Source organism: Tupaia chinensis, unplaced genomic scaffold, assembly GCF_000334495.1.
Source record: "Tupaia chinensis unplaced genomic scaffold, TupChi_1.0 Scaffold143826_1, whole genome shotgun sequence".
NCBI lineage: Eukaryota > Metazoa > Chordata > Mammalia > Scandentia > Tupaiidae > Tupaia > Tupaia belangeri.
Window position 1 is genome coordinate 74,842 of NW_006203676.1, and position 18,770 is coordinate 93,611.

The following is an 18,770-nucleotide window of genomic DNA, read 5'->3' on the forward strand; positions in this document are numbered from 1 at the left end:
GCCAGCATGAGTTTTAGGCCACTGGGTCGTGGATGCGAACCGCGGTCGCCTACGTGGGAGTCCAGTGACATAGCCATTACGCTAACTGCTGGTTCCCCCCACACACCCTATTTAGCAAAAATCTCTTTAAAAATGCAGTGAGGACCAGCTGATTTTGTGGGTAAGGCAGCTCGATCTGACATGGCTGACTGTATGATTCAAGTCCTGGACCTAGTGGCTTGAAAAACACACCAGACATATGTATGTCTGTGCCCAAAATCCCAAGAGGAGAATGGAGAAAAAGGGATTGTGGTGTGGCTATTTCCCCTGGTGGGGTGCTTTCACTTTCCTATTCTGGCAAGTGCAGTGCCCTATAGCAAATTAGTAGAAATTAAATTTTTTTTAAATACAAAGGGCAGTAATCACCAGGATACCATATATAGTCATGTGCTTCATAACAGTATCTTTTGTTCATTGATGGACCACATACACGACAGTGCTCTTAGGAGAATACAGGCTATCCCATATAGCCTAGGTGTACAGTAGATTATACCATCTAGGTTTATGTAAATACACTCTGTGATGTTTATTACATCATGATGAAATTGCCTAACAGCACATTTCTCAGAACATGTCTACATCATTAAGTGATGCATGACTGTATATAAAAAAAAAATACTTTATTTTGTGGGCTGGATAGTGGTGAAGTGGTAAAAATGCAACACGGCAAGGCTAACTCATATGGGAAGGTACCTCCTTGAGTGTGCTAAGTACTCATGTGCCCACGACTCAGGGCTGAGGCTGGGGGGTGTATCACAGCATCAAGACTCTATTGGAGTTGCTATTTCTCTCTCTCTCTCTCTCTCTCACACACACACACACACACACACACACACACTCTCTCTCTCTCATGGGAGAAATAAGTAAACTTTAATAAGTTTTTCAGGCTGGCCCTGTAGTCTAGTGGTTAATGGAGCCAGATCTCACACAGCAGATCATGGCTTTAATCCTGGCCTGGAGGCTTGAGAAACATGCTTGGGTATGTGTGCATGCAAACTTCAAACACCAACAGGATGGGGAAATGGAGGAGAAGGGATTACAGTATAACTGTGCCCCACTGGGGAAGAAGGCTTTCTCCATCTCTCTGGCAAACTCAAGGCCCTCTAGCAAATATAAAAAAATACTTTGGGGCCAGTTGCTGATGTGGTGGTTAAAGTGGCTGAATCCTACATGGGCAACTGTGTAGTTTGAGTCCCAAACCTAGAAGCTTGAAAAACAGGTGCAAGATGTGTATGTGCAGGTGCTCAAAATCCTGAAAGGGATGGAGGGGAAGAGATTGCGACACAACCATCCCCTATGAGGCGTGCTTTCTCACTTTCCCTCTCTTTCTTTCTGTCTCTCAGGAGTACATGTACTCTCTGGCAAAAATTTAAAAGGTGAGAAAGAGGACTAGCAGGTGGCATATAGATTAAGGTGACTGAATTTTCACATGGCCATTTCCAAGGTTTGAGTCCCAACCTCGTGGCTTGAAAATTAAGCTGTGTGCATGTGCATGTGTGCCCAAAATCCCAAGAGGAAATCGGAGGAGAGGGGATTGCAGTGTGGTCATCTCTCTTGGGGGGTGATTTCTCATTCCCCCCTCTCTCACACGCCCTATAGCAAAAAAATAAAAAATAAAAAAGGTAGGAAAAGCATTTTGTTTCATTTTAGAGCCGGTTGAACTTAGGCAGTGGATAGAACTTCTTTTTATTTTGTATATATATATATTTTGTACTACAATTTAAAAATCTTATTTTTAAATCCAGGGGCTGTCCGGTCTTATCCACTGGAACTTAATTTGACAGATTCAGAAAAAAACATTTGCCTTTATGCGAAATGGCAGATGAACTTCACAATAGTCTATGAAACTACAAACAATACTACTGTAAGTACATGTTTTAATTTTTCTTTGACTTTTATAAGAGGAATTTAATTCTCTTTTTGAAAATCCTTTAGATACATGTATGTAAATAAGATTTCGTGTCAAATGACTTAACACTTAAAGTGGTTTTTTTAAAGTATATATACTTGAAAGTATTCTGTTTAGAGTTGGAATGAATATTTCTTTTAATTCATTGCTTCTTTGTAGTTTTTCTTAGTGTTGGTTAAGGGCCAGTGATCTAAAGACTATATTGTGTTGGGCCTGACTACTTCCATAATGTGTTTAAAATGTGCTAACATCAAACCTTACCCTGTTCCCTTTTTTTGGGGGGCGGGGGGGGGGGGCGGGGGGACCTACCTGAGGACCAGCAGATGGCATAATGGTCACATCACTGGACTCCCACATGGCTGACTGTGGTTTGTGTCCCAGGCCCAGAAGCTTGATACACTGGGCACATGGTGTTTGCCCAAAACCTCAAGAGGAGAATGGAGGAGAAGGGATTGTGATGTGGTCATCCCCTCTAGGGGGTGATTTTTCACTTTCTGTCTCCCTGTTTCTCTCTCTCTCAGGCGAGTGTATGCACCCTATATCAAAAATTTCTCCAAAATGAAATAAAGTGCTTCTTACTTAAAACCTAATTTAAAAATTTTTTTTTGGAGAGGTTTTTGGTTATTTGTTTTTATGTTGTTGTTGTTTGTTTGTTTGTTTTGCTATAGGGCATGTGCGCTCACCAGAAAGACAGAGAGAGAGACAGAAAGTGAGAAATCACCTCCCAGGGAGGTTGGCCATGCCACAGTCCCTTCTCCTCCATTCTCCTCTCAGGATCTTGGGCACGTACACACACGTACCTGGCATGAGTTTAAGCCACTGGGTCCAGGACTCGAACCGTGGTTGAATACATGGGAGTCCAGTGACATAGCCATTACGCTAACTCCTGCTCCCAAACTTGAATTTATAAAGAGAGATTTTTGCTATAGGGTGTGTGCACTAACCAGAGAGACAGTGTGAGTTTCAAGTCACCAGGTTGGGACTCAAACCTCTGTGGACTATGTGGAAGTCCAGCTACATAACCATTATGTCATCTTTTGATCCTGTCAACCTAATTTTTTGAAAGAGCAGTTTAAGAATGTGTTGTGACCTGCACAGCTGAACACATGTTCTGGTGGGAGTAGCTGTGGATTAGAAATAAACATAAAAATAAACACACAAAGACACACAAGTAGAGAAAAGCACGGGATTCTGTGGTCCAGACTCCTCTGATGGAGGCAACTTTTGCCCTAGCCTTTTCCCAGGTTTATTCTTTTAAAGGGCAGAAAACGGGAGAAGGGGAAGGGGAATGCAAAGCCAGCTGTTTTCAGATGTTAATCAGCTGAAACTGTGAACACCTCTGACACCTTGTAGTCCTATGCTTGTTGGCTTTTTCTGGTTAACATATGACTTCCTTTAAGCCATACTGCCTTGAAGTTTTCCACACAGAGGCAGAACACGTATTCATCTGTTAATGGTTTTTTACTAGCTGTGCATGGACAGCCCAAAGAACCGTGTTTAGGCCTATGTTTAAAGGTCGCCATTGTGTTGGTCAAATCTGACTGCTCCCTACAAGAATGCAGTTTTCAAACAACAGTTTAGGCCAGTTTTCCTTTCTTTTTAGACCCACGTGAATTTGTCCAGGGGACTGGTATGTAGCTGAAGAATCTGAGACTGCTTTATACCACAAACCAGGCCAAGGGCAACTTGACCTTGGAGAGTATGTGACTTAGGCTGAAGTGGTATACCTGCATTAATGCTTGGTGCTCATTGCTGCTGGTTTGTTCCTCACCCCAAACCCTTTTTTTTTTTTTCTCATAGAAAACTGTATCCATTTCGGATCTTCGCCCTGTGACATATGATGGAAGCATTTGTGGGAACGACCAGAATGGTACCAAAATAGCAGTGCAGTTTAGATCTGGTTTTTCTTGGACTGTCAGTTTTACCAAAGAGGCTTCTACTTACTCAATTGGTAGCATCTTATTTTCCTACAACATGAGTGATAGCACAACATTTCCTGATGCGAAAGAGAAAGGTAACCTTCAAAATTGGATTTGTGTTATGTTCTCTTGCTTTTTATTAGTAATAAAAAATGTAAACAGCTTAAAAATCATCATTTTGTACATCTGTCTTCCTAACCAGAGTGGAGACTTAATGTCTTTGTGTCCTCCACTGCCCCAACCCCATGCAGAACACTGTGTTCAATGCAGTGATGACATTTGTTGTCACTACTTGAGTGCTTTACTCTGTATAAACTTACCCTGAGTGTATTATTGGCAGCATCTCACTTAACCCTTAACAGCAACTCTGGGAAGTAGTTACTATCTCAGTTTTATAGTAAAGAGTGTGAGGCTTGATGATTAAATGATTTTCCTGAAGGTCACACAGTTTAGTAACTGGGTGAGTTATTCTTTGAATCAAAGTCTGTTGAGCTATAGAATTAATATATTAGGGGTTGGGGCCTGGAGGTGGTGTGGCAGTTTAGGCATTGGACTCCCACAAAGCCAACCATGGTTCGAGTCCTGGACCTGGTGGCTTGCTTTCTTGTTCCCCCTCCATCTCTGTCTCTGTCTCTCTCTGGTGAGTTCACATGCCCAGTAGCAATTTAAAAATAATAAGAAGAAATAAATTACTTTAAAGAATTGTTTTATTTAACTGTACTTGTTATTTATTTATTTTATTTATTTTAATTTGACAGGGACAGAGAGAGAGAGAAAGTGAGAAAGCATGCCGCCAGGTCCGAGACTTGAACCATGGTCAGCCATGCGGGAGTCCAGTGCTCCTAACCACCATGCTACCTGCTGGCTCCTCAATAAATTACTTTAAAAAATATGTTAGGGGGTCTTCAAAAAGTTCCTAGGAGATATATATTGTGGAAAAACTATGCATGGATGATGATGATGATGATTTGCACCAAAATGGACTACTTTAACTCCACTTTTTTTCATGAACTTTATAAAAAAAAATTCTATAGGGTGTATACACTTACTGGAAAGAGACAGAGAGACAGAGAGAAAGTGAGAAAGCATCCCCCCAGGAAGGTGGCCATGCCACAGTCTTTTCTCTTCCATTCTCCTCTCGGGATTTTGGGCATGCCTGAACATGCACCTAGCATGTTTTTCAAGCTGCTGGGTCTAGGACTCAAACCATGTAATTGGCCATGTGGTATCCAGTTACCTTAACTACCATACCACTGAATGGCCCATTTTTACTAATCTTGCTTTTAGTTTAGAGGAGAAGTAAAGTAAGTGGTTATTAGCTATCTTATTTATGAGGGACTTCAAAAAGTTAATAGAAAAATGGAATCAAAATCCAAGTTTATTTTGGTGTGTAAACAGTTTTCAAATCCATGTGTAATTTTCCTGTAATATACATTTTTCCATTAACCTTTGAAGACCCTACATATTCATCTTTGTGCCCTACATGGTCTCTTAGAACTATTGTGAGATTTGCCTCTCACTTTCAAGAAGCTTAAAAACTAGTTGCAGAAGACTAAGCAAAATTGTACTCTCAAGGTATATGAAAAAATTGAAAAACATGGTACAAAGTCTGATTTTTCTTGTTTGTGTTTTTGTTTGAAGAAGGGTTGGAGGGTTCTTAAGTCTTTTCTGACAATGTAAGGAGACCTCTAGACCTTCTCTCATAAAAAAAGTACAGAGTGGAATTTGCACATGATATATGGTTCCTGAATCCACCTGTGACTCCTGTTGTTAAGGGTGCCCCCATTTAAAAGTGTTCTCACAAGTGGCTTTGATTAGGAGCAGAGAGAAAGGAGAGGCCAGTGTGGATTGGAGGAGTGAGAAAGCTTAGGAGAGAAGTGTGGGGACCTGAGCTGAAACTAGGCTGAGGGGAGAATTTGAGTTAGCTGAAGATTTTGAGCAGGACATTTCCAGCAGGGGGAAGCATAGAGTGCAGTAGTAATTGGAAAGTTGCCTGATTAAAATAGAGACTGTGTGTAGCAGAGGAGAATGACTGAAGTGAAATAGACGAGCCTGAGAAGCCAAGGGAAGGCATTTCGCTTGATGAGGTAGGCGCTGGAGAACCATTTTAGGTTTCTTAAGCAGGAGAGTGATACAGCAATAGCTGAAACAGTAGTTTACAAAGAATGCTTTGCAGGATTAATTTGGAAGTGAGGAGAATACAGGCGGAGATGCCAGTTTAAGAGCCTGTGATAGTCATCAAGGGATGCCGTAGTAAATGCCCAGGTCAAGGAGTCAACACTAAGAGGAAGAAGGGTTTAATGTGACATATTGGGATTGAAAACTTATGTAATCTAAAATGTTAATACTTCTCTCTCCCTCCTTTTATTTTAAACAAATGATGGGTTACTTTTCCTGTTTCTTACAGGGTGAGTATCCCTTTTCTGAAATGCTTGGGACCGGAAGTGTTTTGGATTTTGGATTTTTTTTTTAATTTGCACATACATAATGAGATATCTTGGTGATGGGACCCAAGTCTAAACTTGAAATTCTCTTATATTTCATGTATACCTATACACATAGCCTAAAGTTGATTTTATACAGTGTTTTTGTATTGCAGTGGTTTTTTGTTTCTTTGTTTCTTTGTTTTAATTTCATGAGAGCTAGAGAGAGACAGACAGACAGGAACAGGAACCCTTGAAAGGATCTGTATTTTGCAATGTTCACCCTCCAGCCCTGCAGCCAGTCAGAATCTCTGGTGCACCAGGTGTATTGAGGTAGACCCCAGGATGTGAACCTGGAGCCCTCCCATATGGGGCATTGTGCAGCAGTGATCCAACTGCCTGTGCCACCATGGCTAGGACTGTTTTGCAGTGTTTTGACTCTGATCTGTCACATGAGGTCAGATGTGGAATTTTCCACTTGCAACATCATGTTGGTGTTCAAACATTTTGGGTTTTGGAGCATTTTGGATTTGGGATTCTCAGGTTAGAGATGTTCTACCTGTACTAATTTTATGATATTTGGAATCATTTGGAATTTAAAATTGCTTCATTAAATGGACCATTGATGATTGTTTTAGAGAGATTTTTGCTATAGGGCATGTGCACTCGCCAGAGAGAAAGAGAGAGGCAAAAAGTGAGGAATAACACCCCCCCCCATTCTCCTCTTGTCATTTTGGGCATGCTCACACACACAGCTAGCATGAGTTTCAAGCTGCTGAGTTTGAGATTCGAATCACAGTTGGTCATGTGGGAGTCCAACAACGTAACCATTCCGCCAACGAGTGTTTTGGTTTTTTTTTTTTTTTTTTTTTTTGGGGAGGTTTTCCTATAGGGCTCGTGGCCGCTTTCGCTATAGGGCTCGTGCACTCGCCAGACAGACAGAAAGAGACATAGAGACAGAAAGCGAGAAATCACCTCCCAGGGGGCATGGCCACGCTGCAATCCCTTCTCCTCCATTCTCCTCTCGGGATCTTGGGCACGCACGCACACGTGCCCGGCGTGAGTTTTAAGCCACCGGGTCCGGGACTTGAACCACGGTCGACTACGTGGGAGTCCAGCGACATAGCCATTACACTAACTGCTGGTTCCCCCAATGAGTGTTTTTGAAGTAATTTTGTATTTGAAAATATAAATTTATTTGTAGGCATCCAATAATAGGAGTAAATTTTTAGCTACTGTTTCTAACAACTTTTTTATTGTTAAAATACAGAAAAGTAGAGAGAATACCGTAGTAAACCTACATGTACCTAGAATTAATAGGTGCCATTTAAAATGATTACTTCATCATTTTATTTGATTTTTATTTGATTTTCAGGCCACTGGATCTGGGACTCAACCATATTTGGCTGTGTGGGAGTCCAGTGCCTTAACCACTACATCACCTGGTAGTCCCAATCTGTGACTTATCTTATCACTCATTTGATTTTGAGATCTCCCTGTACATAGCCAGTTCAATCTATTCATTTTTTAAGTTTATTTGTTTAATTTTTCCCAGAGAGAGAGAGAGAGATAGTACCCCATAAGGATATAACAGTGTCCTCATGCTATGATCCTCCTCCAGTATCAGCTGACCTGAGTAATGGGCACATGTACTTACCAACTGTGCTCTGGGAGGTCTGGGAGTTCTTGGGATGTGAACGTAGGACCTTTCCCATGTGGGTCCAACTGTGCCATCACCTGCCCCTCCTTTTCCTTTTTCTTTTTTTTTTTTTTTATTTTGGAGAGAGGATTTTTGCTATAGGGCACATCTGCTAGCGAGAAAGGCAGAGAGACAGAAAGCGAGAAATCACCCCCTGGGGGGATGGCCATGCTGCAGTCCCTTCTCCTCCATTCTCCTCTCGGAATCTTGGGCACGCACGCACATGTGCCTGGCGTGAGTTTAAGCCACCAGGTCCGAGACTCCAAACATGTTCAACTACATGGGAGTCCAGCAACATAGCCATTATGCTAACTGCTGGTCCTGCCCCTCCTTTTTTAATTGCCAAAGGGTGCTTGCACTTGTCAGAGACAGACAAGCAGGGGCCGGGAGAGAGCACCTCTCAGTGGGGCATGGTTATGCCGCAATCCCATCTCCATCCTGTTGGGATTTGGGGCGTATATACGCCCCTTGAAAAACATCCTTGAAAAACAGGATGTTTTTCCAGCCTCCGGGGCCTAGATTCAAACCATGATTGGCCATGTGGGACCTAGCTCCCTTAACCACTAGGCTGTAGGCTGGCCTTTGTCTCTTTTAGAAAGTATTTATTCATGTATTTTTTCCATCAGAGACAAAGACAGATAAAGTATTCCTTTTTGTTAATGGTAAGAAACAGTTTTAGGAAAGATGTTCTACTGGTAGTTTATTTTTTAAAAATGCATTTGACCATTAGGGGGTGCCAAGGCAGCATTAAATGATTGCCTTTCTCCATGACTGAGAGGCATAGAAGGCCGCCCTATGTTAAGGACCTTGAATACCTTCTTTTCTTGCTCTTTCTCTAAACAAGACTAAACCACTTAGTGGATAAGTGTGATCATAGTGTTTTGACATTTCATCAAACGAATCTTAATAATTCTGTATGGAATGCCTGCAATGTATTACTTTCATCTTCTGAAGATCTCCTGAAATGGAATAATAGTCTTTGAATTCTATCCAGGAAGAAGTTCCATAAGCTTATTAGAGTTCATGGAACTTTCTTTGGGATAGTAGCACAAAAATGAGGATTTGCCCTAAAAATCTGTGACTAATCCTTCTTGCTTTCTTCCTTATTTACAGTCACTAAGCCCTCTGAGTTCTACCTTAGTTATGTATCTTTTCTCTCTTCTTACTGCCTCTCCCCATCTTAGTTTAGATAACCTCCCCTTACCTTTCACCTAGACCAGGCCATTGGCCTTCTAACTGATTTCCCTCTTAAAAAGCTTCCCTTAAAAATTCTATCCCCTTCCTGCCCTCTACAGAGTTGCTATCCTTCTCAAAATAAATTAGGTGTGTGGTATTTTTTGCTTTAAAAAACAGAAGCTATTGGACCAGCAGATCGCATAGCAGTTACATTACTAGACCCCCCACTTGGCCAGCTGTGGTTCAAGTCCTGGACCCTATGACTTCAAAATCACGCTGGGCTTGTGTGTACATGTGCCCAAGATCCCTGGAGGAGAATGGAGGAAAAGAGATTGTGGCATGGCCATCCCCCTGGGGGGTTGTTTCTCACTTTCCCTCTCACTGTCTGTTTCTGTCTGTCTCTAGTGAGTGCACATGCCCTAAGGCAAAAACCTGTTAAAACGAAACAAAACAAAACAATCAATCAAAACCAGAAGCTAGCCCTCCATTGCTAAAGAACACTTACATTATCCTTAGATCATAGAAGGTGCTTCAAAGTGTGCTGGCCTCCCACCAGTCACCTTTCCTTCTTAATCCCCATTACTGCTTCCCTCTCACTTCCTGTGTTTCAGCCATAGTGAATTTATCATTCTCTTGAATGTCCTGTATCCTTTGTCACTTTGGGCATGGGATAGGGCAAAGGGAAACCTATACAAATACGTTTATATTTTCACTTTTCTCCTATCTTCTTGCTAACAGTCATTGTTACTCTTGTTTTATAGGAATTGTTACTGTTAATGACTCTGTGGCAATCAAAATTCCATTAGATGATATTTTCAGATGCAACAGTTTATCGGTTTTAAAAGAGAATAATGTTCTCCAATACTTTTGGGATGTTCATATACAACCTTTTGTCCAAAATGGCACAGTGAGCACAAAAGGTAAGTTGTGTGTGTGTGTGTGTGTGTGTGTGTGTGTGTTTCTATATTTGAGTCCTAATTTAGGATTACAGTATACCAGGTAGATTTCATTGAAGTTGTTAACTTGAAAGTGTTTATATATTAAAGCTTATTCATTGCTTCCTCTAGACTGTGAAGTTTTTTTCAATAATGACACTTATTCCTCTTGTGGAACTTTGAATTCAAAATGTATGGTTTACATGTTATGAAGTAAATGTTTATTTATTTATATTTATTTTTAAAGATTTTGGATATAGGACATGCGAGCTTTCTAGACTGAGGAGGAGGGAGTGAGAAAGCACCCCTTGGGGCAGGGGGAGGGGCAGTGGTGGCAGCGTCACAGTCCCTTTCCTGCCTTTCTCCTCTCAGGATTTTGGGCATGCACACACATTCACCCAGCATGTTTTTTAAGCCACCAGTTCCGAGATTTGAACTGTGCAGCCAGCCATGTGGGTTCTAGCCACTTTAACCACCACACTACCTGCTGTCCCTTTGAAATGATATTTTTTCTTTCTTTCTTTCTTTTTTTGGAGAGGTTTTTGCTATAGGGTGTGTGCACTTGCCAGAAAGACAGAGACAGACAGAGAGACAGAAAGCAAGAAATCACACCCCCCCCCAGGGGGAATGGTCATACCGCAGTCTCCATTCTCCTCTCGGAATCTTGGGCACACAGGCACACATGCCTGGCGTGAGTTTAAGCCACCGGGTCTGGGACTCGAACCGCGGTTCACTACATGGGAGTCCAGTGACATAGCCATTATGCTAACTGCTGGTCCCTTTCTTTCTTTCTTTTTTTTTTTTAAATTATCTTTTAAAAGGCTCTACTTAACAGTGTTTTCAGCTGATAAAACCTAATCTTTGAACAGATCCTAAAATAGCTTGATCATTAGCTCTTTAGTAGTTCTAACCAGAGCTTAGAAATTAGATTTTTGTGGTCTATTCCTGAATTCTTCAAGTAGATATTATAACTTTTTTTGAATATGCTTTATGGAAATGTTACAATATAATTTCTCATTCACCAGTTCTGGAAAACCACTAACACTTCCTAAGAAGAGACTGAGATATCTGTGATTTACTGCCAGGGATAACACGAATAAAAGGTTCATTTGTATTTAAATCCTTTAATGATTTCTTTTTTTTTTTTTTTTTTAACTTCTGAGAGATTTTTACTATAGGGCATGTGCCAGGCAGAAAGAGAGAGAAAGTGAGAAATCACCCCCCCACGAGTGATGGCCATGCTACAATCCCTTCTCCTCCATTCTCCTCTCAGGAAACTGGGCATGCACGCACATGCACCCAGCGTGAGTTTAAGCTACCAAGTCTGGGACTCGAACTGTGGCCAACAACATGGGAGTCCAGTGACATAGCCATTAGGCTAACTGCTGGTCCCTAAATCCTTTAATGACTTCTAAACTTTTGTCTTAGTAAATAGTATCCTTCCTTAAAGGGGTTATACCCAGGAACAAAGAGGCAGGCTAGGTAAGGGTGAAATGTTTCTTTCTTTTTTTTTTTTTGAGAAGCATTTTTTTCTATACGGTGTGTGTGTTTGCCAGAAAGACAGAGAGAAACAGAGAGACAGAAAGGTGAGAAATCACTCCCCTAGGGTGGATGGCCATACTGCAATCCCTTCTCCTCCCGGGATCTTGGGCACACACGCACACGTGCCTGGCATGAGTTTAAGTCACTGGGTCCAGGACTCAAACCACGGTCAACTATGTGGGAGTCCAGTGACATAGCCGTTATGCTAACTGCTGGTCCCGAGGGGCTGAAATGTTTTCAAACTTAGATCTCTGAATTTCATGCCAGTGACAGGTGAAGTTCTTTGAGAGTAAAGGGATTTAAGAGCCTGTAAAAGTAAAAGATGAATGTGCATCCAGCCACGTGTGAGTAAAGCATTCAGATGTGTCCTGAGCTTGCGTGTGTGTGAAGCAGCACTTTGGAATCACCTGTCCCATTTCCTTTAAACTAAGACTAACAAAGTCTTCTCTTCCTCTAATAGAACCCTCTTGGACTTCTAGTGGGAGAAAAAACATGTTCTTCTCTGGCCTGATAAATTAAGAAAAAGTCCGCTTAATTTATTTTGTCCTATTTTGTTTGCTTGCTTGTTTTAGAGTTTGTATGTGATGAAGACAAAACTCCAACAACACTGGCACCCATCATTCATACCACTGCGCCATCTCCTACTACAACACCCGCTGCAAAGGAAAAACCAGAGGTCGGGAACTACTCGGTTAATAACGGCAATGGTACTTGTCTGCTGGCTAGCATGGGGCTGCAGCTGAACATCACTCAGGATAAGGTAGGGTTGTCTATTTTGATTTTTGTAATTTGCCAGAGGGCATTGCACTCACAGGAGATGGAGGGTTAGATGGGGGCATGGCAGGGGAAGAGAAAGAGAAGGAATGTGAGAAAGCACCATTCCCGTGGGGGATGTTCTTGCTGCAATCCCTTCTCCGCCATTTCTCCCTTCTTTTCAGGGTTTTGGGTTTTGACACATGCCTGGCATGTCTTTTAATGCTGCTGGGTCCAGGCCTTGAACCATTCAGTTCAAGTGGGATCCAGCCACCTTGACCACCATGCCATCAACTGGCCCTGTCCATTTTTATTGATCTTTTTTTTTTTTAAGTTCTTTTGTAAGAGAGACAGACATACACATAGACAGGGACACCTGATAGGGTCTTGCCCACACCTTGATCTTATTTCCTCCCACCAGCCTTCCAGCCATCCAGGATCATAGGCATGCCCAGTGTGTTCATGTCCACCCAGGTTCTGAACTCCAGGTCCTTCCCCTATGGCTTCAGTATCATGCAGCTGTACCCTACCAACTGCCACCATGGCTGGGCTGATACACCCTTTTTTTTTTTTCCTTTTAAATACTGTGTGTCCTATGTTCAGTTCCAAGAGTACTGTTCCAGAATGATTCCTTTGAGATCTGATATTAACTTGTCGAGTTCAGATTAGTTTGGAGTTACTCTAACTATAAAGGGCTAACGTTGCTTTCAAAGCACTGTCTTGGCCAGGAGAAAAACCTGGTAGTTTAAAAGACTCTGCAGTTTGCATTATAGTCACCACCAGCAGCACAAACAGTTGAGCTTTACTTCAGTCAGTTTAAAATATAACTCTCTCACACTTTCGTGTGAAACCCACTGTAGGTTGGTGTAGGGGAAGAGTGCAGCTGTTTCTCCAGCTACTTGATGGCTCAGCTTGTATAGCTCTGCCCAAGTACATTGTGACACTTCTAGTTGCAGTGTTCCACGGAGGCTACAGAGGGAGTGCCAGTGGACAAATCCCATTCCCAGGATCCTGTGATTTAAACAAGCTAGACAGATGGCTCTTGCTCGCCATAAAAACGTGTGTTTTCATTTGGCTCATTACTGAAGAAGCTTCCTTTTTTCTTTTTTTTAAGTCGCTTGAGTCATAGCTTGAGGGCCTCTGCCAATTTTGTTTGAAAGTATCAAGCAGAATTCTGAATTTAACTATCCAAAGGATTTTTTTGTTTTACACTGAAGTTGGTCTTGATCTTATTAGAGCATAAGACTTTTGCTGTCAACTTCTATAGTTAATCTCTACCATTTTTTCCTCTCCTCCCCCTGAAGGTTGCTTCGGTTATCAACATCAACCCCAATACAACTGACTTCACTGGCAACTGCCACACTGAAACCGCACTACTGAGGCTGAATAGTAGCACCATTAGATATCTTGACTTTGTCTTTGCTGTGGTGAGTAACAGATTTTTCCGAAGTTAAGTTCATCCTATTAGAAGCACACCTGAGTGATCAGCAGTTTGCATAATGGCTATGTCACTGGACTCCCATGTAGTTAAATGTGGTTCAAGTCCCAGACCCGGTGGCTTAAACTCACGCCGGGCACGTGTGCCTGTGTGCCCAAGATCCCTAGAGGAGAATGGAGGAGAAGGGATTGCGGCGTGGCCATCCCCCCTGGAGGGTGATTTCTCGCTTTCTGTCTCTCTGTCTCTCTCTGTCTGTCTGGCGAGCGCACGCACCCTATAGCAAAAACCGCTTAAAAAAAAAAGAAGCACACCTGAAAGTCTAAATTGTGTATGTGTGTGTGTGTGGTAAGATATTTAGCTTTGTTTCCCCTTACAACACTGCATCATTCTCATATATAGTTCACTGAGCCCTGTTCCTTCTCAGAGTCTGTGTGCTGGTCTGTGGGATGGACTCTTGTATTAGTGTTCACTATGAGTGGCCATTCTGCCATGACATAGATTCTAGGATGGGTGCAAGAATTAACTCACATTAAAAAAAAAATCTAATCTCTCCATCCATATGTAAGTAATTTCTATGAGAGTTCTTTATTATTGATTAGACAACTCTCATGTTTGTCATATATCATTTCTTAAGGTTTGTTTTTTTTTTTCCTTTCATGAGACAGAGGGAGAGAGAGGCACGTACCCTTCAACAAGGTCTCATGCCAAGATCCTTGCTCAGCCTTTCCCTGCCAGCTGGGATCATGTGCACGTACCTGGCATGTACAGATTGATCTGTGAACTGAGCCTGTGATTTTCCGTATAGCTTCTAGCAGCACAGAGCATTGTGTTACTACTGCACTGCTGCAGCTGGCCCATGTCTATTAGAATATTTCAAGCCTCTGGGAGGCTGAACTGTTTGTACTAATGCCAATAATAATAATTAATGCTTAGTAAGTACTTATTGTGTATAAAACTCTGTGTAAATACATATACGAACTCATATATGTGTTTTAAAATAGTTTGTGGGACCAGCGGATGGTGTAAAGGTTATGTCACTGGACTGCTGTGTAGTTGTCCGCAGTTCAAGTCCTCGACCCGGTGGCTTAAAACTCAGGCCGGTGTGCGTGCAAGCCCAGAGTCCTGAGAGGATAATGGAGGAGGAGGGATTGCAGTGTTGCCATCCCCCCGGGAGGTGATGGTGATTTCTTGCTTTATGTGTGTGTGTGTGTGTGTGTGTGTGTGTGTGTGTGTGTGTGTAGTGAATGCACACGCCCTATAACAAAAATCTCTCAAAAAATAAATCAAAATAGTTTGTAATGGCAACATTCAGGTTTTCATTGTGCTTGCATCAAGAGCTGAACCCTAAATAGGATTCTGGTTAAGTGTTCTCTTTCTTGCTAGTGTGAATTAATCATTGGGAATTGTAGTTTCCATCTTTTCAGAAATAATTATTATCCCCATAATTGTTTGGTGAGAGATGTATGTGTACACATGTTGTGGCAAATGGGTACTTATAGATGAGGGCAAATGTTGAACCACCCCTAGTTCTCAAAGTAAGAGCTGTTGTGTAATTGGATATAAACTGGTTCTGCCTTTAAATCAGGTTACCCTATTTAGGGACAGAGAAAGCATTTCAAAATCTGACATGTATAAAAAGTAGGTTTATTCTTTTTTTATTACTTTTTGAAAATTTAAATTTAATCACTGTGTATGTTTATAGCATACAACATTGTTTTTCCCAGCACGGATACCGTGCATATCAGTCAAGTCAACTGTATTACCACATAGTTTATCACCAACAGATATCTTTTCATTTTGTGTTTTTGGAGAGGTTTTTGCTATAGGCCATGTGCGCTCGCCAGAAAGACAGAGAGAGATAGAGAGACAGAAGGAGAAAAATCACCCCCCAGGAGGGATGGCCATGCCGCAATCCCTTCTCCTCCATTCTCCTCTCGGGATCTTGGGCAAGCACGCACACATGCCCGGCGTGAGTTTAAGCCACCGGGTCCAGGACTCAAACTGCGGTTGACTACATGGGAGTCCACCGACATAGCCATTATGCCAACTGCTGGTCCTGATACCTTTTTATTTTTGTGTCTGCTAAATGCTTCTCTTTTTTTCCCTTATCCCCTCTCCCACACCCCTCAATGCTCACCCTTCCTGTACTGTCTCTAGCATCTACAGTTGCCCTCCCAGCTATTATACCTTCCAATCTTTCAGTTTCTGCCGTAGAGTACAGATATTCAGTATATGTGGAGTGAGGTTATACAGTGCCTGTCTTTCATAATCTGGTTTGCTTCACTTAGCATTAAGTCTTCTGTATTCATCTACTTTGTATCAGATGTCAGGGTCTCATTGTTTTTTATGGCTGAGTAGTATTCCATAGAGTATATGTGCCATATTTTTTCAATGCATTCATCTGTTTGTGGACATTTGGGTTGATTCCGTGTCTTAGCAGTGGTGAATAGTACTGCAATAAACATGGTGCAAGTGTTTTTTCGACTGCGGGTTTTCCTATCCTCTGGATAAATACCTAAGAGTAGAGTTACTGAGTTATATGGTACCTCTATTTGTAGGTGTCTGAGGAACCTTCATATCGTTCTCCACTGTGGTTGTACTAATTTACATTCCCACCAGCAGTGTAGGAGGGTTCACTTTTCACTACAACCTTGCCAGCACGTCTCAGTCTTTATTTTTTTAATCTTAGCCCTTTCTGACTCGGGTTAGGTGGTATCTTATTGTGGCTTTTGACTTGCATTTCTCTTATAAGAGATGTTGAACATTTTTTCATATGCCTTTAGATGTTCTAATGTCCTCCTTGGAGAGTGTTTATAGATTATATTCTGTCTAATTGAGGATTACATTTTAGAAAGTTTATAAAAATCTTCCTTTGTGCACCATTGAAATAATTCTTCTGTTACAGTATGTATATGACCAGTGAATTATTATTTCAAATAGCTAATTAAACTTGTCTTCTCCAGTGTGGTATGAGCAGCTTCTCCAGAATAAATAAAAATGATTACTCTGGATTTAAACAATCAAACAAACAAACAAACAAAACCCAGACACATTCTCTTAAAGTCATCTGTCTCATAGAGATTATGGGTAATAAGAATGAGGAAAGTAATATTTTAGGTTCATTATCTTTTGAGTGAGTGAGTTTGATTTTTCTAGCTGTGATAGGCTCCTAAAAAGAACATGGTTTCTTCTGACCCCCATGAAGCAAATGTTTAATATTTAAGAATTACAATATCTAATTTTCCCAGAAGAATTTTAAAATGTAATCCAAAATAGTGACATTTTAACTATGCCACAGGTATTGAGAAATCAAGAAACATCCTCAATGCCATTAGAGTTCAGTGGCGCTTGTAGCACCTTCGGCTTTGTTATGATAGATACTCCTCAGGAGCACTTACAGGATTTGAGTGTGTTATGTACAGTATGCTATGGTGGGATACAAAGAGGAAATCCTATGTCCATAAAGTGCCCACAGTTTAGTGGTAAAGACAGAAATAGACAAATAATTACCATTTTTTAAAGTTTGCTTTAGGGCATGTACTCTCACCAAAGACAGGAGTAGGGAGAGTGAGAAGTCACCCCCCCCCCAGAGGAGAGAGCCATGCTGCAGCCCCTGTTCCTCCACTTTCTTCTTGGGATTCTGGGCATGCACGCACATGCACCTGGTATGATTTTTAAGTTTCCGGGTCTGGAATTATAACTGTGCTGTTGGCCGTGTGGGATCCAATCACTTTAATCTCTGCATCACCTGCTGGCCCCAAATAATTACCCTTAAATATTTTTTAAGAATTATTTATTTATTATTTAATTCCATTCATTATTATATTTTCATTTGACCAGAGAGAGAGAAAGGGAAAGTGAAAAGGCAAGCCACCAGGTCTGGGACTTGAACTGCAGTCAGCCATGTCGGAGTCTAGCACCTCAACCACCATACCACCTGCCAGACACCCATTTTAAATTTTTTAAAAAGTTTTGCTACAGGCTGTGTGCAATTGATGGAGAGAGACACAGAGAGAAATCACTCCCAGAGGGGTGGACATGCTGCAGTCTCTTCTCCATTTCCCTCTCAGGATTTTTGGCATGCATGCACATATGCCTGATGTGTTTGTCAAGCCATCAGGTTCAGGACTTGAACTACACAGTCGACCATGTAGGATCCAGCTGCTTTAAACACCATGCAACTGGCTGGCTGCCCCCGGGGGAATGACCACACCGACACCACAATCCCTTCTCCTCCACTCTGCTCTTGGGATTTTGGTCACACACAAACATGCTTCTGGTGTGTTTTTCAAGCCAGTGGGTCTAGGACTCAAACATTTAGATGCCTGTCTGATGAAGTGAGTGAGAAGGAAAGATTAGAACTAGAGGGCCTGAACAGCAGAGACCAGTAAGAGGCTTGTTGTGATCCAGGATAGAGGTGGTGAGGACTTGGCAAGAGATCAGAGAAATAAAATTGAGGGAATGACTCATCAAGCATCTAAGAACCACATGACTACACCTGTGGGCCACGAGATGGGAATGAAATGCAGAGGGAAAGGGTTTCTGTTACATTTTGAGATCTCTTCTACTTCGTGGCAGTTTATTCTACTGGCCCAGGTCTAATCCAGGTTTTCCTCTTCTGTGTTACTAGTGCGGGGCTGCTTTCTTGTGTAGATATTTACTGTACCTGTAGACAGTTGCAATATGTTGATTAACTGGAAGCTCTTTTTCAAACAGAAAAATGAAAACCGATTCTATCTGAAGGAAGTGAACATCAGCATGCGTTTGGTTAATGGCTCAGGTAAGCAAAGTATTGGTCTGGGAAAAGAGTGTGGGTTACACTGAAGGAATGGAAACCATACATACCCTCTCACCAGATCTTATGTAATAGAACAGAAGATAATACTATGTAAAAAATAGATCTTGACCACAACTTACAATCAGTAATTTAGAACTCT

General features: G+C 41.7%; 1 protein-coding gene across 2 annotated transcripts in view; it reads left to right on the forward strand.

Moving 5' to 3' along the window:
- LAMP2 (lysosome associated membrane protein 2) overlaps positions 1-18,770 on the forward strand; it is a 64,603-nt gene that overhangs the window by 32,142 nt on the left and 13,691 nt on the right. For both annotated transcript variants that reach the window (XM_006165210.3, XM_006165209.3), the window contains exons 2-7: positions 1,785-1,903; positions 3,749-3,962; positions 9,927-10,085; positions 12,215-12,402; positions 13,700-13,822; positions 18,550-18,613. In XM_006165210.3, the coding sequence (XP_006165272.1) occupies positions 1,785-1,903; positions 3,749-3,962; positions 9,927-10,085; positions 12,215-12,402; positions 13,700-13,822; positions 18,550-18,613 (867 nt within the window). The remainder of the gene's footprint in view (positions 1-1,784; positions 1,904-3,748; positions 3,963-9,926; positions 10,086-12,214; positions 12,403-13,699; positions 13,823-18,549; positions 18,614-18,770) is intronic.